The 20,127-nt window shown below is 42.5% G+C and overlaps 1 protein-coding gene across 4 annotated transcripts in view; it reads left to right on the plus strand.

Annotated features, from left to right (window-relative positions):
• The window catches only part of LOC138955294 (cholesterol transporter ABCA5-like), a 113,111-nt gene that overhangs the window by 86,344 nt on the left and 6,640 nt on the right, over window positions 1-20,127 (plus strand). For all 4 annotated transcript variants that reach the window (XR_011452181.1, XR_011452184.1, XM_070326927.1 and 1 more), the window contains exons 24-31: window positions 6,386-6,475; window positions 6,834-7,049; window positions 8,091-8,315; window positions 9,589-9,761; window positions 9,989-10,064; window positions 10,652-10,746; window positions 17,952-18,071; window positions 19,083-19,330. Coding sequence is in view for 2 of the 4 variants with exons in the window: in XM_070326927.1 (XP_070183028.1) it covers window positions 6,386-6,475; window positions 6,834-7,049; window positions 8,091-8,315; window positions 9,589-9,761; window positions 9,989-10,064; window positions 10,652-10,746; window positions 17,952-18,071; window positions 19,083-19,330 (1,243 nt within the window). In the remaining 2 variants the exon portion in view is untranslated. The remainder of the gene's footprint in view (window positions 1-6,385; window positions 6,476-6,833; window positions 7,050-8,090; window positions 8,316-9,588; window positions 9,762-9,988; window positions 10,065-10,651; window positions 10,747-17,951; window positions 18,072-19,082; window positions 19,331-20,127) is intronic.

Below are 20,127 nucleotides of genomic sequence, written 5' to 3' on the forward strand. Positions count from 1 at the left end.
CAATCTTACGCACGGATCGTTCCAGGGCATTGGCATTCCCTTCCTTTAGTAAGGGGGAGGGGGGGGCAGCTTGTCTTTCCCTCGACTCGGCTCGGGTTTATTAATCCAAGGCTTGGGTCTCTTCTCGGGCCGTTTTACGGTCCAGGAGATTGGAAGAAGTGCTGGGCACAGCTAACTGGCTCTCTGAAGTTGTCTTTCGCAACTTTTGCCTGAGAGACATCGCGGCTGTCAATCAGGATGGTTCTCGGGTCCTTTCCTGCCTTGTTGGCAGTGGGCCAGTTCCTAGCAAGGGTTTTAGAGTGAGTTAGATTTTTCTTTCCCACCGGGCCCTTCCTGACTTGTTGGCAGTGGGCCAGTTTCTGGCAGGGATTTTTAGAGTGAGTTAGATTTTTCTTTCCCACCGCCTTGTTGAAGCTATCTGCTATATGTGATTCGGAGTAAGAATATGTAATTTAATCGAATATTTTATAAGTAAATTTTCATTTGATTAATATACTTACCCAAATCACATAGTGAATTCCTTCCCGCCAACCCCACTTATGGTTTTTTAGTTTTCTTTAAAGCCGTATGATATTGACCACGTGTTGAGTAGTGGTAGTGACGTAGGACACACCAATGGGAGGTAACTCCCCGGGTGTGGGGTCATTACCATGGCTACGTTTACACTTTTGTGGTGGGGTTGCTTCCCTTTAAAATTGTTTAAGACCTTTTCAGACCTTAGCATCCTAGACTGCGTCAATGCTATATGTGATTCGGGTAAGTATATTAATCAAATGAAAATTTACTTATAAAATTTTCGATTATATTTAAAAACAATCTCCTGAAAAGTTATGATGATGAATATATATAAATATCATATATGATTATATTATCATAGACCTCACTGTGAGTCACACGAAATGCATTCTTCAACTATTTTATCATAATTATTGTTTATGTTTTAACTTAACAGCGAAAACACACACACAAACAAACAGTGACACACACACAAACAAGACTATTATTCTGTGGATTTTTTCTTTAGTTCAGGTTAAATTAGTTATTCACAAAACTAGAATTAAGTAGACACAACAAAACTAAGATAAGCAATTTTAGTTATGATTGTGACAAGATGTTGTATAATTAAGTTCTCGCTGTGCAAATCAGAAATACATCAATATTATACCCCCCCCCCCCCCCCCCAAAAAAAAACCCACAAAAAAACCCACCCTTTTTTCTAAGGGGTATGTGAGTTCTTAAAACCGACAAAATAATCAACATATCATACGTTGCGTTGTAGTAAGTGGTTACAACAAAGGGTATGCCAATACCACAAACGAATTAAATAAATTACCCCCCCCCTGTTGTTGTCTGACTCGAAGTCTTCTAGTATAGCAATGCATACAATTTGTTCTTGTCCTTACCTGCAAACTCTTCTTGTGGATCTCTTGATTAGCATGCAGAAGTAGTGCTTTCTTTCCGCTGCTCCCGTATTTGATTTTTTTTTTTCCGCAACAAAATTCAAAAACCCGGAATTTCCGGCTGTGAACATTTTCAAAAACCAGATTTCTGGCACCAGGCCGGAAGAGTGGCAACCATGCCGGTGGGGGTCGGTCGCTTACAGTTACGTCTCTCTTTCAGTCTTTCCCCCCTCCAGGGGTTACTGCCGTGACTAACCACCCCCCTCCCCACTCGGGGCGCGGCGTGGCTCAAACCAGACAGACTGGTTCTCAGCACTGGGACGCTTCTCTCACACAGAGGGTGGGGTACGGCTGGCCGGGCTTGGCTTTGTCTCATACCCCCACTCGCCCTCCTTCTCGGCAGGGCGCTGCGCCAACTACCAAGCCCTCTCCCCCCTCGGGTCAGGTGGGCGGTTTGGGTTGGCAGGCAGAGACAGATCACGCTTTTCACTCTCACTCTTGGCGGTGTTATCAGCAGGAGTTTTAGTGCGCTGCCTCCCCCGTCTCCCCTCCTTTGTGTTTTGACACAACTGCTGGTGGGGATTCGGACTCCTCGGAGGAGGGAGAGTGTGTAGCGCTGCCTACTGCTTGTAGGCTCGCCATGCAAAAAGCGGCTGCTGTGTCAGCTTACTTTTTCCCGGATGGGGTGGCGGATTCAGAGCAGGGTGTCTCTCTTCCTCCCTCTTCCGCGGATGACTTTGGGTCTACGCGGGCTTACTCGCAATCGTTTCGATTTGCCGAGTCTTCGGTGATTGCCTACCACATGTCGCAGCTCTTGGCTTGACCCGCACCTCAGGGTAGTGGTCTTCAGCCTACACCTTTCCCGCTGCTTCATGCGCATGGTCCTGCTCCTCCTTCTGCTAGCCAGTGGCTGGCTTCTGGGTTTCAGGCTGCTTCGTTCTCACTTTTAGTGCGGAAGAAGATAGGTTGGAATGTCAAGTCTCAGGATCTGATCCAGACATTTTCGTTGCCAAGGGCCGGAACTAGTCTCTTGGCTTCACAAATAGACCACAGGGAACGTGGGGTTTCGTGATGTTACTCCTCCCTCTCCTCTCTGGAGGAGGTGGGACGGCATGGTCTAGAGTTAGCTGCTTTTGCTGAGACTCTCCTCTGTGCTCTCATACGAGCCATCTTATCCTCCCTGGACTCGTTTCGGTTTAGGGAGGATGCCTCGGATAGGGCCGTAGCCATGCTGCTGGCAGCTCTGGCTAGGGTCATCACCGAGCAGATGAGTTCGTCAGTTATGTTCTATGCCCACACTGTCTTCAGCAGGTGTGATCTCCTTCTTTTACAAGGGGTTTGATTTTACACCGGTTACAGGAAGCAAGGGACAGGCTTTTTTCGGGGTTTTGTTAAAACCTACTCAGAAGCCTCAGTCTTGCCCTTCTTTCATAAACAAGTAGCAGCGCATTGATGCGCTCCCGGTCACAAAGTGGGTGTTTCGTTCAGTGACTCCTCCCTCTCCTCTCCGGAGGAGGTGGGACGGCATGGTCTAGAGTTATCAGCTTTGGCTGAGATTTTCCTCTGTGCTCAGTCACACGAGCCTTCCTTATGCGTCCTGCAGACAGGAAGTGGCTCCGTTTCTGCTGGGGTCACCAGGTTTTTTCAGTTCAGGGCTCTGCCCTTCAGGCTGTTGCTGGCCATGAGTTGTTACCATGGAGGGCATTCAGTCGGTGTTCTGATCAGACGGAGAGCTATTCGTCTCTGGACGACCTCGGTGACTGGTTGATCTTTTATCAGAGTCAATCAGCTTGCCAGCTGCACTTTCAGATGGTGTTGAACCAGGCTCTTTGCCTGGCGTTCTCAGTAAACCAGGCAAAATCTGAGCTGTCCCCATCCCAGGTTTTTTACCCGGGCATGCCGCTCGACACTGTCTCTTGGAAGGTTCGTCCTTCACAGAAGAGAATAGAGAGGCTTTAGGCTCTTATCACTACCAGGCTGGCACGAGAGCAGACCTCTGCGAGGTCCTTAGCCTTGATCCTCTGTCAGACGGAATCGATGGCTATGCTGGCTCTCTAGTCTTTCCTCAAGTCTCTTTGGGACTCGGCCTCACAGGTCTGGGACAAGAGGGTCCTCCTCCAGGGTGGGTTCCTCCACGCGAGTAGGTGGCTGGAATCCAATTGGATCGCTCAGGGCGTTTTCCCTAGCTTTGTCCCCCCCCCGGATTTAGACCGCTTCATGGATGCGTCTCTGTCCGGATGGGAGCCTACATTGGCTATTACAGTCTTGGGGCTGTGGATGTAGACTCAACTCCTTGGGCATCTCAATTGCCTGGAGTTAGGAGCAGTAGCTCTCAGTCTACTAGCCTTTTTCTTTGGCTATATAAAGGCATGTCCGGTTGCATACGGACAATACTTCTGTTGCTTCCTATGTGGACTAGCAGGGAGGAGCAAGTTCTTGCTCCCTGTCAGACAGAGTTTACGGGATTCTGATTTGGTTCCTTTCACACTAAATCAATATCTCAGGGGAATATCTCCCTGGCCGACTCGCTCAGCAGGACCTCTCAGGGCTTACACACGGGTTGGGCCATCTGCATACAGGGCTGGAGGTTGTGCTGTTTGTGTTACAGATCGTGGGTTTTGACTCTGGTCTCGGTTCATGAAGCACATAGGTCCTCCACTTTCTCTGTGTATGCCCCTCATTGGCCTCCTTGGCCAATTGGTGTATAGAGCGGGGGTGCAACTCCTTAGCGCCCCTCTCTCAATCCAGGTGGTTAATCACCTCTGTTTCTTATTGGCTCTGGGCAGCTTGGCCTCTTCTTGGAGGTTCCGGCGTCTCGGCTATCTCAGCTACTTTGAAACAAATAGGCCTCTCTTCTGATGTTCATGGCGCTTTTGCGGGCATGATCAAAGGACCTTGTTTTAAGAGGTTTAGAGGCGTCCCCTTGTATAACGCGTAGGACTTTGTTCTTCTTACTCGGGGTTGGGGTTTACCGGAGGATGTAGCCTTGGAACTTATAGTTCCGTTTTTTCACGGTTTTTCGGCCAGATTTCCTTCAATCAGAAACCTGGTCAATCTCCTCTGGTGTTTAATTCCCTCCTCTCGGGAGGATTCTCGCTACGGGCGATTTGGATTTTCTAACTGTCTGGTTAGAGTTTTAAAATCCTTTTTAACTTGCGCTCAGTCAATTGGAACTATAGATGCTACTTTCATATGACAGTCCTATGAGTGGTGGCCTATTGAACACAGTTCAGTCCTCCCTCTGTTCCTTTACAGGTGTTCAGGAGTCCAGAGCCTGGGGTTCTTCTCTCGCTGGTGGTGTTCCTGTCGCCTATGCGAAGTTTTGCCAACAGCTCTTTGGAGGTCTGATGACGTGTTCATTAATTTTTTACCTCCTGGACATCTCCTGCTCTTAACTTGATGGGGCCATTTCCTTGCCCTCGTTAGTTTCTGCAGGACAGGTTCTCTCAGGGACATAAGTAAGTTCCCTCTGCCTTTAGGAGCAATCTGCATTTATGAGAATTGGGGTAAGAAGATGTAATTTATCCCCTTCATTGCCACAGTATAACAGCATTTTGGTATTGCTGTGTGCCAGGGCAAAATTTCGCTTTCTTCGGTAGGTTCACTAATCTGTTCACTGCTCGATCATTTATTGAGATATCTCTTAGATCTCTTCGTGTACACTACATTGGGGTGTGCACGTTAAAGATCCCACGATTGACAAAAGGGTCTTTCCTGGCAAAATTGTACAGGCATAGATAAAAATGTCCACCAAAATACCCGTGTGACTTGGAATAATAGGCCGTGAAAAGTAGGATATGCGCCGAAATGGCTGCGATCTGCTGGCCGATGTGAATGCGTGATGTATTGTGTAAAAAAATCCCATCTCACACGGCATAAATAAATCCCTGCGCCTTGAATATGTGCGCGATATAAATTGCATAAAATAAAAATAAAAAATAAAAAAATAAATCCCTGCGCTTAGAACTGTACCCACGGAATACGCGCGATATAAGCCTCATATTGATTGATTGATTGATAGATCTTTGGCATGTGTTTTGCTTATACCCTTGGCTATTATAGGATGACATGATCATTGGACTTTGTTTGTGATTGTTATAGTAAAAATTGATATAATGACCATTTTTGTCAAAAATTACAGTTTCCGGACTTACACACACACACACACACACATTGCAGCACGTAAAACCACACAAAACACTGCTAAAACTGGTGTAAAACATCAGGTACTCACATTACAGCCCATAAAAGTATTCTTCTGTGTGGTAATCCATAAATCACTTCTTGTAGAGCTTCCAGAACACTGTATCGCTTGAAAACAGGTCTACGAGTTGAGGTCCGACTTTTGGCCGCCATTGTGAATGCTATAGATCGGTTCTACATTTCTAACACAGTTTTCACCACGTGGTACTAACTTATCCGAATACTCTATGGGAAAGAACTGTGTTTAGAACCCCTACAAGTACTTGGACAGTGGTTACCTCCCATTTAGTTTTCAGAAATGTCCTGAAATGTTGCTGACGCAAATCCCACGTACTAGGTACAGTTATGGGCGAACGACAAACCGAAAATGACCACGTACCTAGTACGGGGTGGGCAGTGAAGGGGTTAATAAAATGGAAAATTTCAATAGTAAATTTTCATTTGATTAATATACTTACCCAATTCTCATAGTTAATACCCTCCCATCCATCCCCGCTACTTAATTTCCTAAGGGTTTTTGAGAAGTCTCGAATGATTATTCCGGATGTTGGCGCTCACGTGGTGCGCGGTGGGTTATGGGTAACCAGGTGGGACAGGTCATAGCAATGGCTATGGCGTCTGTTTTTAGCTTGGTTACCACCCTTGCAAGGGCAGGTAATTTGAGTGGTTTTTCGACATCTAGCATGTGAGATTGAAGTCAATGCATTTATGAGAATTGGGTAAGTATATTAATTAAATGAAAATTTACTATTGAAATTTTCCATTTATGGTTTTTTTTCCAGATCTATCGCATTGCTTCCTACAAAAATGAAGAGCCTTCAGTGAGCGATTACTTCAAGTTTGACAACAACATTATGATCTGCCTAATTGCAGTAAGTTGATTTCATTTTTGTGTGTGTATGATCTTCCATAGTAGGCTTTGGGTAGCTCAATCGGAAGAGAGTGTTGCATAGAGATCTTCTTTTAGCAAAGGATTTATTTCCCAGAATTGACTTTTTGTGCAGACTTTTATGGATGGCTGGACACCTCAGTCTGTATGCATGCACCTGATGAAGATCCCAAATTCACAGCCAAAGTCTCAGAGCTGGCAAAACACTTACACCTGCATGCAGGCAACAACAACAACATTTAAAAAAATTGGAAAGTGCTGTACTATACCACAGCTTGCTTTCTACGTTGAACTTTCATTCACAGTTTGCTACATGACCTTATCCATCTCCTTTTTTGCAGTGTGTGATGGATTTTGTGATGATGTACTTGCTACTGCGAATCATGGAGGTACGCAGTAGCGGTGGGAGCGTGCGAGAAGCGCTGAGATTTGGTGATGTCAACACCGTGCATGTGACTCCCGAGACCAATCCTGACATCATTGAGCATGAGGATGAAGACGTGGCAGAGGAGAGAGCCAGGGTGGAGCAGATTGAGCGTGGCACAGACACTGGGCAGGTGTGTCTGTGTGCCTGAGAGACAAAGTGTGTTAAATTGCTGGAGTTGCAGTCCTTCAGAATATGTATCATTTCCCAAGAATAGGCAGATAAAAGTCTTTCTTTTATTTTGTCTATAACCATTCATATTGGTGTTGAGGACCTTTCTATTGTGCACTCAAAAGTTCCATTAAAATTTTTTGAGTCACTTGAGAAAAAGTGACTCTATGTAATCGGTCAGTGTTAGTCTGTCCGGCCGGCCGGCCGTCCGTAGACACCACCTTAACGTTGGACTTTTCTCGGAAACTATCAAAGCGATCGGGCTCATATTTTGTTTAGTCGTGACCTCCAATGACCTCTACACTTTAACGATGGTTTCGTTGACCTTTGACCTTTTTCAAGGTCACAGGTCAGCGTCAAAGGAAAAATTAGACATTTTATATCTTTGACAAAGTTCATCGGATGTGATTGAAACTTTGTAGGATTATTCTTTACATCAAAGTATTTACATCTGTAGCCTTTTACGAACGTTATCAGAAAAACAAGGGAGATAACTAGCCTTTTCTGTTCGGCAACACACAACTTAACGTCGGGCTTTTCTCGGAAACTATAAAAGTGACCGGGCTCAAATTTTATGTGAACGTGACTCATTGTGTTGTGAATAGCAATTTCTTCCTGTCCATCTGATGCCTCATATAATATTCAGAACTGCGAAAGTGACTCGATCGAGCGTTTGCTCTTCTTGTTTGTTAACTTTCTCGTTTGTAGATTTCTCCATTTTGGAACATTATGCTGTGTTTTGATCTCCGTTCAGATTTCGTTTTGCTTTTTCAAAATCTTTCGTAAGCAGAGCTCGTCACCCAGTGAAGACACAATCAAGTGTTTTACAATGTTATTCAGTTACAAGAGAGAAGACTGGGATATTTTCATCCAAAATGTGCATTCTTAATCCCTTCTTTGTTCATGTGTGTGTGTGTGTTTCTGTGGGCACTAATGCATTTTAGTGGTGTTTGCAACAGCCTGTGCGGCAAACAGTTAATAACATTACTCTTTGTGCACACAGGCTACTGTAGCCTATGTACGACAGACCAGGAAAGAGTACACCAAAACAGGAAAAGCCAAAAAGCCTTGTACCAAACCACCTCCAGAAAAGGTGAAGGTGGCGGTTCGAAACCTGTCGTTTGCTGTGAACAGGGGCGAGGTGTTTGGACTGCTGGGCCCCAATGGTGCGGGCAAGACCACCGCACTCAGCATGATGACAGCTGATGTACATCCAACAAGGGGAAAGGTGGGCCATCTGTTCTAGAAAATGTTGATAGAAAGAAAACTGGTTTACGTTTCACTTGTTTTTTGTTTTTTTAAAGAGGTTAATCTGTCAACAACAAAACTATATATCAGCCTTGGAACTAAGCATGTGCGCAAGTGGATGAAATACTACAAGTATATAACACTGTTCATTGGCTCCATCGACGCCCGTTTTTAACCACTTGCTTCCCTTTATATGATAAACCGTCCATAGATCGTCGTTCTCCCGAACTAACTCCTTAGTATGTCATCGAGAATAGAGGATTTTGGGATATCCTTCCATGCGCCTTTCGGCGATTGGTTAATGCATTTCATATCAATAATGTCGGTCTCGCTTGAAATTATCGCTAATTGAGATTGCTTTCCAAACTTATACGAAGTGACCGGGAGCGTAGGATCAGTTACTGGACTAGCCCCGAACAGTGAGATATGGAGAACAGTACACAAATACGAACAGAGAGACTCGGAAACTCAAGTCACTGAGTTGTCGCCACACTCGAGAACTCAAGCAGGGATGTCGTTAGGCGTCGGACATCGGACATAGACCGATTGAAAGGCTCAAATGTCCGATTCACATAGCCGCATGGCGGTCAGATGTCCTATCGTTTTGAACTGAGCACTGTTATTGTCCGATAAGAACTCCATTCTTTCGGACAGCGTGATATTCAATATTTTCCGTTCAAGATACACATTTTCAAAAAGCGACCGAGCACTCTCGAGTTCAGGTGCACTGAAGTTGTGTAGTGCTGATCTTGCGTTTTCTAGAATTCTGAACCGTTTGCGATATGAGCCGTTTGGGTACACCCGTCTGCAGCACACTAAAGTTAGGAGTACAGGAGACAACTCCAACTGACTATAAGTCTTGCGTCTGCTTTTGGTTTCACTTTGAGACATTTTGACAAAGCGCACTGCATAGCTGCCAACCCTCCCGGATTTTCCAGGAATCTCCTGAATTTTACAACTTCTCCCTGCTCATATTCAAGACTAAACGGTCCCCCTTGGACCCCCTGGATTTAGACTTCAGCAGGTTGGCAGCTATGCGCATTGAATTATGCCACCCAAATAAAACTAAGGCCTGCCAAAGATCAACAAAAGCTGATGACCTTTGGCTTTTCAACGGCATCCTGTGCTACGTTTGGGTCAAAAACAGGTGACTAAATGTAAAAAGATATTGATTGATTTTTGTTTGTTTTGAACTGCATACATAGCAGCTGGCTGTACCTGACAAGAACATGATTTGTCCTTACTTCTGACAGGTTGTTGTGGCTGGTCACCATGTTCGCTCCAACATGTCGGAAGCATTCCACCACCTGGGATTCTGCCCCCAGCATGATGCACAGTGGGAAACCATCAAGCTGTCTGAACATCTGGAGCTGTACGCTGCCATTAAGGGAATCCCTAAAGAGGACATTCCCACAGTGGTCAACTAGTAAGTGTGGGTTGGGTTTTCAAGTGCAGGAGAGTGACAGAGATGTACTCTGCATTGCCAACATTTGTTTTGTAGTTTTGCAATCAGCCTTGTAAAGCATCTTTTCTCAAGAGAAAAGTGTGTGTGTGTGTGTGTAATCCGAGAGATGTGTAGTGTCCAGGTGTTTATTCTTCTAAGATTCTGTTACTTTATATTTACAGGATCTTTTGTTTTGTTTTGTTTTGCAGTTATGTAGAAAACCTGAAGCTTCAAGAACACAGCAACAAACATTCTAAGAAATTGTCTGGGGGCACCAAAAGAAAGGTAAGCACAGAGCTTGGCTTTAAGTACCTAAAGCTCTCTTAACCAATTTAAGGCCTCAGAAGAAAATATCAGATTGAGAAGTACATGGCACAGGACAGGGGAAGTATCAATCCTTCAGATAGGGGAATGGTATTGGCGGAAGAAAATAAAACATGTCAAAAACATTGAAAAAAACATTTTAGAAAAACACGTGGTTAAGAAAGAGAAGGGAAAGCATTAACCAGCATGAAATATCAGAACAAACATTGAAAGAAAAAAAAGTGGTGTAAGAGGGGGAAAGAAAACAAACCAGCATAAGTCTGCAGAAGAATAATGTGAATGGGAAAGTAGCATGAGATAAGATAAGATCATTAATGTTATTGAGGGTATTGCTTTTTTACAACTTACCCGTGATCATTGAGGGAGTTGGTGGAAGGGAGTGGGCAGGGGGCAGGACAGGGGGGAGGGGGGGGGGGGGAGTAAAACAATTGCTTCATGCAATCAAAAGGAAACATTCAGTCATGGGAGTGGCGTGAGAGAAAAAGCGAAACATTTTAAAATCCCAGAATAATTAAGACAGTGATGTGTTGTGTTTGTGTTGTGAATAGCTGAGCTACACCATGTCCATGCTGGGCTGGCCCCAGGTGGTCCTCCTTGATGAGCCCTCCACTGGCATGGACCCCCAGTCCAAACGCTTCCTCTGGTAGGTGGTTTTACAGTAAGCGATGGAATAATGGTACATTGATTGATAAGTGAATCAAGGAATGAATGCTCAAAGTAACAAATGAATGGACTGAGGAACAAATGACTTTTCTTGCAAGTTTTAGTCAGCACTCATCTCTGTTTCAAGGAACAGGGTCCACAGAGAGTGAGAGAGAATGCTGATGGAACTTTATTTTACAAGGATAGAGGTTTAAAGGTCCTTGTCTACATTTTTATACCGAAATCGCCATTTGACCATTAAAATGCAGAGTCTATTATCTACAATTATCAACAATACACCCCCTTTCGATCAGGAAAGACGAAGCCAGTGTAGCCGTTTGAAAATTCATTGTAGTATTCCAGCGTAGTACTCATAGTAGGATATCCTTATTTGGAAAATGCCAAGCGCAAAACTCCTCTCAAATCCCGTGCATTTCGTGCGTTTAAAAAAAAGCGTGGACAGCACTCCAGTGTCAAACTGTTGCTGCACTTGTTTGGGCGTGGCTCTAAGCATAGTGACATGAATTTGATTGGTCAGTATTTTTAGGCAAAGCACATGTTCTCAGCAAACAGAAAACAAAATATTGGAAGCGTGAGTCACGCTACCCAAAAATAAAATCTTTTTTTACATATATTTTTTTTTCTATCACTTTTTTCCCCATGGTTCATTCACCATCTGACATAACTTTTTAGCGAAATCTAACCATAAGATTATTGAAAAAAAGCAAAAATGTAGACGACCACCTTTAACTCTATTGTGACTAGCACTGCCACGGTGTTTACGTCCTGCCTGCCCAAGCTTGCCACCAAGAAACTTCCCAAAAATCAGTAACTGTAAAGAAATCTGTCTAGCAAGCTTGAATTAAGTCCAATCACCACCAAATTTTGTGTACTAATTCAAAAATGGATGCCCAGTTCAGTCGTGCTATTTATAAGTTTGTCACGCGATTTGTTTTAGCAAAGGGGGGTGAAAGGGGGGGTGAAAGGGATAATTTGTGTTTTTTAACGTTTTATTGTGTGTGTTTTATTTTCTACTGCTTTTTTTAAAAGTTATTTTTTAACAGAAAGTATTATAAATAATGTTATAACCAAACAAGGTGTAAAACCTATGAATTAGCTGAAATATTGTTAACATTGTACACAGAAATAAGGAGACAGTACAAAGAAAAAAACAAGCAAATCACTCATTCACTCACAGCATCCTGACTCAAATGACTCAAAACTGTAGATCTAACACTCACCAAATGATGTCTAGGTAATCCATATTGAATATAAGTCACATTTTCACAACAAAGTACCAACTGTACACCTATGAACAATTCCAAAAGGATTTGAAGGCTCCAGCCATCCATTGTTATCAGTGCTGCCACGCCCCCATAGCTCCTGCACGATTCCGAGATACATGTTCATCTAGCAGTATCACCGCCAACCACGTGTAGTTTGCCGACTCGTACTAGCAACAACGGGACTGTTTCTTCCTCACTTTCACTGCTTGTATCGCTTTCGTGAGGCGAAAACGATACGTCCGAATCATGCTCTACGGGATCCTCTAGGTCCAACATCCGGAGAATCTCCTCCCGAGACAAGGCTCGCCTTTGATTCATTTTTTTTTCCTCAAAAACGCACACAAATCAGGCGGATTTGCAAATGGCAGAAGGGGACGCCAAGTGTATCAAGGGAAACAACTCAATTTATTTGCAAGCTTCAAAAACCGGGAAGCAATCACGAGTCGTGTACCCTCTATGGCTGGTACTGAAAAATGCGCTTCCCGTCCATGGGCGTGTCAGCGCTGGTACTGATTTATCAGTGTCCCGTCGCGAAAGTGTTAAGTCCATGCCTTTTCTTACAACAGAGACAGAGAGAGAGAGAGCTAGCTTATAGCTGCAGTGATTTGACTCTGATTGTTATTCTTATTAGCTAATAGGATCCTTTGAAACAGGGGAAAAAGTCAAGTTCTATACAGAGGGGTACCATAAGTATTGCATACAGGTCTTCAAACTAAAGAATGTGGAGCGTCGCGCTAAACTTTGCTTTGTTAGAACTTAACAACTGAGTGTCACTAAATTTCACAAGATGAAAGCACATATTGTCATCGTTTTGTCCCAGAAGTTTATAACAGTCGTCTCAGTTTTTCGCTGCTTGCTTATGGAATTATGAACATGACCATGAAGGGTAAAAAGCTGACAAACCAAGGGAGAAACCAAGGACACAAGTCATAACTGAAGCAGAACAATGGTGACTGCGTGTGAGAGCGAGAAATAAAAAGACCAAAAAATAATGTACTCACGTCTTTAGCTAAACATGTGAGTACAGTATTTTGGTCTTTTTATATTTAGTCAAGTTTTGACTAAATATTTTAACGTAGAGGGGGGAATCGAGACGAGGGTCGTGGTGTATGTGTGTGTGTGTGTCTGTCTGTCTGTGTGTGTGTGTGTGTAGAGCGATTCAGACCAAACTACTGGACCGATCTTTATGAAATTTTACATGAGAGTTCCTGGGATTGATATCCCCAAACGTTTTTTTTCATTTTTTTGATAAATGTCTTTGATGACGTCATATCCGGCTTTTCGTGAAAGTTGAGGCGGCACTGTCACGCTCTCATTTTTCAACCAAATTGGTTGAAATTTTGGTCAAGTAATCTTCGACGAAGCCCGGACTTCGGTATTGCATTTCAGCTTGGTGGCTTAAAAATTAATTAATGACTTTGGTCATTAAAAATCGGAAAATTGTAAAAAAAAATAAAAAATTTATAAAACGATCCAAATTTACGTTCATCTTATTCTCCATCATTTTCTGATTCCAAAAACATATAAATATGTTATGTTTGGATTAAAAACAAGCTCTGAAAATTAAATATATAAAAATTATTATCAAAATTAAATTGTCGAAATCAATTTAAAAACACTTTCATCTTATTCCTTGTCGGTTCCTGATTCCAAAAACATATAGATATGATATGTTTGGATTAAAAACACGCTCAGAAAGTTAAAACAAAGAGAGGTACAGAAAAGCGTGCTATCCTTCTTAGCGCAACTACTACCCCGCTCTTCTTGTCAATTTCACTGCCTTTGCCATGAGCGGTGGACTGACGATGCTACGAGTATACGGTCTTGCTGAAAAATGGCATTGCGTTCAGTTTCATTCTGTGAGTTCGACAGCTACTTGACTAAATGTTGTATTTTCGCCTTACGCGACTTGTTATTTATTACGGCTTGAGTTGTGTGAAAGACTAAATAACAAGACTACTAATTGTACAAAGCCTCGATGAGAGCATCAATTTCCGTTCGTCGAGGTAGACTTAAAACAATGATTTTGGGCTGTTTGACCCATTTTTGACTCACATGCAAAGCAAAAGTGAGTCTATGTACTCACCCGAGTCGTCCGGACGTCCGTCCGGAAAACTTTAACGTTGGATATTTCTTGGACACTATTCAGTCTATCAGTACCAAATTTGGCAAGATGGTGTATGATGACAAGGCCCCAAAAAACATACATAGCATCTTGACCTTGCTTCAAGGTCAAGGTCGCAGGGGCCATAAATGTTGCCTAAAAAACAGCTATTTTTCACATTTTTCCCATTTTCTCTGAAGTTTTTGAGATTCAATACCTCACCTATATATGATATATAGGGCAAAGTAAGCCCCATCTTTTGGTTTACCTTGCTTCAAGGTCAAGGTCACTTCAAAATATGTATACAATCCAACTTTGAAGAGCTCCTGTGACCTTGACCTTGAAGCAAGGTAAACCAAACTGGTATCAAAAGATGGGGCTTACTTTACGTGACCATATCTCATGGTAGAAAGAGCCAATAAGCACCATTGTACTTCCTATGTCTTGAATTAACAGCTTTGTGTTGCATGACCTTGGATGACCTTGACCTTGGGTCAAGGTCACATGTATTTTGGTAGGAAAAATGTGTAAAGCATGTGAGTCGTATGGGCTTTGCCCTTCTTGTTTAGTTTGGCTTTTGAATGTATTGGATGGAAACATGATCCATCAATACAGAAACAGAAGCTCTTTTCCTGTGTTAGTTAAAAACTTAAAAACAATGACTGTATAATTAAAGCTGATGTGCTCACAACAATTACACATTAACATGCTTCCATTTGAAACTTCGAGGTCTTCATCGGGGATTGACGCCCGACAAAAGCTAATTGAAGACCGAGAAGTTTCAAATGGAAGCATGTTAATGTTATTGTAATTCAATCTGACGACGATCTCTTTCCTGCTTTCATGCGGTTGTAAACAGACAAAATTGGTTCTGTTCTGTTCACACACTACTTTCAGTCCACCTACCTGCAAGGGTCAAGTCCCAAGAAATATGTCTCTGTATTCCTATCGTATCACTTTGCTCCTGTTTTGTTTTCTTTCACACACATTTTCCCTTCTTTTTTGGCGGGTTTCTGGACAGCAAAATCTAAAACAAATTCTTTTCATCACAAAAGCGATCTTTGGAATTGACTGACGTACTCCGGAAGAATTCATGCATCAACTTACGTCACGTATTCGACGTCATCACTTCGCATACCTTATGGTCTCGGTGTTTCGTTGGCCTTCATATTTGTAAAATGACCCTCAAAGCTAACCGAGACTAGTTGAGGCTGTATCAATGCGCCTCGCCAGCAGGTTGTTCATGGATTTTTTAGCGAGTGGTTATCGACAATTAATGACCGGTAATTTTTAATGAGTTGGGGCATTCTGACCAATCACAGGATCTGTTTCATTAAGGGCAGGTGGGCCAGTGCAAAATTGACCAAATCGTTCAAAACACTGTTTTGGGTATTTTAGCAGATTATGTTTCCATAACATACCTATCATCCATGTGTGTCGGTGTTTTTGTCAAAAGTGTCCTATTTATCTGTCAATAAAGACAAAATGTGAACATGTGTGGCATTGATTGTCTTCTGTAGTCGATATTCCCCCGCCAAAAATTGTCTCATTTCAAAGGCTAGTTACGGCTTTGTCCTCAGCAAAACAGTGCATTCACGACATACAAAACTGCGCAGCAGCTCTTGACCTATAACATGACATCAGTGTTTTGATGAATGTTCCATTCACTCAGCCACTTGTCCGTTGCAAAGGCAGCAATCGTAATCGAACGGAAATATCCTTATTTGGAAGGTACTCGACATCCATTGGTTCGTTTCATAAACCGAAATCGGGAACCAGTTTACTTTGCGAGTGCGCATGCTCAGCTTACGAATTTTGCATCCGGAAACTACCGAAGAGACTCTCGGCCATGACGGGAACACCCGAAGTTCACTCGGTTTTACATCATCCTGGTTACACATCAAACGATCGGTGACAACCGAAAGCGAATTTTTCCTTGAGAAACAACCTTTGATACGATAACAATGGCTCGAAATAAGAAAGAGGACAATGTCTTTATTAGTTCGGTTAGCAACAACAAGTAGTTCCGCTGGTACTAGGCCAAAGTTTGGATTCTGTCGGTGTTTCCGATACAGAGGAAAGCTTTGATCTCCACGCAGATCCACAGGTCGCCATTTCCGAACACGCCATGCAGCACACTTTTTACGTCTCGGCACTGGCTTGCTTTGCGCTGAATTTGAGTCAGTTTCTGTGCAGTATCTCCTCGACAAGCAAGTTGAGCATTTGCTACGCAAAAAAAACAAAAACAGGAGAAAGTATCCAACATCAGTCAGATTATCGGTAATGTTTGCTGGGCCTGCCATTTCCCGAACGAAACTGGATCAGCAACTGTTTGTATCAATCTGCACTTTCGTAAATTCCGTCACTGTCTTGACGAACTGTGTCATTTTCTTCACCGCGATACACAGTTCATTGCGAAGAGCTTCCTCAGTAAATCGTTCAGATTCCACGTACGATTTGTTGTCAAAAAACAATCAAACGAAAGTTTCAAACTCATCATCCTCCATCTTGCTTGTCGAAGCACCAAAGTACTGTATCGATGTAAAAACAAAAGCAGAAAACTTCGAGGAAACCAACAAATCGACGAGATAACAGAAGGAAATAAGTCTCGTTCTGGCTCAAGTAAGTTACCGTTAAAAATACCGTTATTCTCGCATGCAAATACAAACGAGAATCGGGTCATTGATGCACGTTTAGCGCTGGGGCAGTATCCCCATGCTGGTTGACAGAGGGAAAGAAGGGATGGACGCATAAATTCTCTGCTGGCGTGCTAAAGGCTAAGTAGTTTGCAATTCAAATAAACTAAGCTGTTCATTCATAACACAGTTTTGTCCTTGTGTGTCTGTTTCAATAGTGTTTCTGTGGTGTTCAATCTTCAATGTCGTTTTTCTCAGTTCAGCCATTTTGCCTACGGTTACGTCTTGGGTTACGCGATTTCTCTGGCTGTAATTTAGCTAGAGCAATATTTTCTTTTGTAGTTTGTGCAGAATACAACATTCTGGGGGATTACGAAGGGATTTTGCTGAAATTTTATTATAGTCATATCCAGATTATTTCAAAAAATAATTTCGCAAGCGTTACCCTAAAGTTTGACAGTTGTAACAAAGAAGTGTTCCTAACTCCAAATATAAATATAATAAACAAGATCTGCTTCGTAATCCCCTAGAGCATACTCAGAAGGATAAAATAAAACAATAATTAGAAGTGTGACAATCACATCTGATGAAAATCCGTGTATCTCCTGTACTCCACTTTTGTCTGTATTTTGACTGTTTTTGTCACGTAAAACAAAAACCAGCAACCGAAAATACAAAAAGTGACTATTCTTTGTCATCATTTGTTCATTTCTTTCATAAAATAACATTCAGACACAATAAAACATTCAAAATTTAAAAAAAGGTAGTGCACTGGCCCACCTCCCCTTAAAACGCAAACTTGATTGAATTACAATTTGCATTAACACCGCTGTGACTAGAATACAGATAAACAGACGAAGAGTCTTTCTTGACCATCCCAGTCCAGAAATGTTAATATTATTGAAAATGTATTGTTTTATTTTCAAATTCCCCAACAGAGCATTTACAGCACGAACTAGTCAAAAGCAAATCTAGAGTTATGTGTCAGTCGTCACTTGGTAGCCTTTCAAATCCACTTCTTGCCAACTTTGTATGCATTGCTTTCTTGCAGACTATATTCCCTCATGAAAGAGCAAAAAACACACAACTACATACGAAAGTTCAAAAGCCTGTGGCTAGTAACTGCGCCTATCAATTTTTGTGTAGAAATGAACGTTCATGTCTGTTTTTGTCATGACAGGGACACAATCAGCAGCAGTTTTGAGGGCCAAGACCGTGGGGCCATTCTGACCACACATTACATGGAGGAGGCGGACGCTCTGTGTTCCAGGGTGGGCATCATGGTCAACGGACAGATGGAGTGAGTGTGCACCAGTGTCTCCCGCACCATGTTCTTGGTTGTTGTGTCTTCTTCTTTCGTCTTTTTGTCTCATTTTTGTCGCCGTCTCTAAGAGAGATAAGGGGGAAAGTGGATCTTTTTGCATGCGTGTAGGTTCATTGCCATGCACTTGTACTTAATTTTTTTACCACAGCAGGTTTAAGGAGCTTAAAAGTACAGCTATGAGTTGTACTGCTTATTGATGTCAGCTTAGTTATGATTTTCGAAGATTTTGATTAGGGGGAAAGTGGATCTTTTTGCATGCATGTAGGTTCATTGGATTGGATAGGATTGGATAAGATTTACAGTCCAGTGAGGTTACCCTCATGGAAATTCGGGCTGCTTTCTCCCCGGGGAAAGCGAGCTGCCATACATACGGCGCTACCCATATTTTTTTTTTCCTGCATGCGTGTATTCATGTTTCCTGAGACTTAATGCCGTGTGAGATGGAATTTTTTTTTACTTTATTCCAAGTCCCACGGGTATTTGATGGACATTTTTATCTATGCCTATACAATTTTGCCAGGAAAGACCCTTTTGTCAATCGTGGGATCTTTAACGTGCACACCCCAATGTAGTGTACACGAAGGGACCTCGGTTTTTCGTCTCATCCGAAAGACGATGCACTTGTTCATTGCTATGCACTTGTACTTGATTTTTTTACCGCAGCAGGTTTAAGGAGCTTAAAAGTACAGCTTTGAGTTGTACTGCTTATTGATGTCACTTTAGTTATGATTTTCAAGATTTTGTGGAAAGAAATGAACATTTTGTGATGTACTTATATGCTTATATAAACACCTGTACTGTTTACAGGGAGACAAAATGTACCATACTGGTAGTTACTCATGCTTATTGAGCTGTTGCATGTAAACCAGGCATTGGATCACAATTTAACCCAGAATAAAATGATTCCGTTCAACAAGATAAACAGGAGAGAAAGGATTATCCCGGGAGCTATTAGAAAAGTTCCTCATGGTTTGTATCTCCTTACAGGTGTCTGGGCCCAACACAGCACCTGAAGATGAAATATGGCAGCGGTTACCTTCTGGAGGTCAAACTGGGGGGAAGCAGCAGTGCTTCAGGAGAGGTGCTTGAAGCCAGAGTGCAGGCCCTTGAACAGCATTTACTGACCATGTTTCCCAATGCCACCTGCCTGGAGAGCTTCGCTGAGCGGGCTCAGTACAAGATCCCCCAGGTTGATGTGGGTGTGCTGTCAGCAACATTTGCTGCACTTGAGAGCAGTGAGTATACTTTGTGTGTCTTGGTTAAGTGTCATTGTTCTTGTCCGGGTGTGTGCCAAGTCCTGTATTTACCCGCTTCATTTGCATTTAGAGCTCAATCCATACTATGTGCCTCAGTTATCCTTCATTCCAATTAAAACTGATTCGATTTATGACCTGTGGGTTTTTAGGGAACTAGAACGTGTGTGTTTAAAGTTTTGGTTTGTTTTTCATGTTTTGTTTCTAAAAAAAATAAAAATTATACAGGGTGACCCCAAAACATGCAACCCATAAAAATGTTAATAACTTCTACACCTGTTGACGAAGTAACTTCATTTTTGGTGTACATTAACTTTAGCCTATGGATGACTAGTCCACAAAGAAGCAAGGTTTTTTAGGTCGAATGATATGACTTTTGTGCACTTTCAAAAAAATATTCTGAATTCGGGAATCGACTCGATCAACAGTAGAATATGTTTGACATTGAGCGGTACCCATATTTCACTGATTTAAACCATCCAGACTTTATACTTTTGGATTATCTGAATGTCCGAGTATACCCTCTTCCCACCCAGATCATTGTGACCTGAAGACAGCAGTTACAGCTAGGTTCAAGGCAATCCTGTCTGGATTGTGCTCGTGTCATTGACAATTTCGGAAGGGTAATTTGGAACACATTTTGGAAAAGTTATTTTAACAGTCAGACCATTCAACCTAAAAGCTTGTGGATTTGTGGACTGGTCATCCATAAGCTGAAGTTAATGTACACCAAATATGAAGTTATTCGGTCAACAGATGTAGAAGTTATTAGCATTTTT

This window comes from Littorina saxatilis, linkage group LG2, assembly GCF_037325665.1.
Source record: "Littorina saxatilis isolate snail1 linkage group LG2, US_GU_Lsax_2.0, whole genome shotgun sequence".
Taxonomy (NCBI): domain Eukaryota; kingdom Metazoa; phylum Mollusca; class Gastropoda; order Littorinimorpha; family Littorinidae; genus Littorina; species Littorina saxatilis.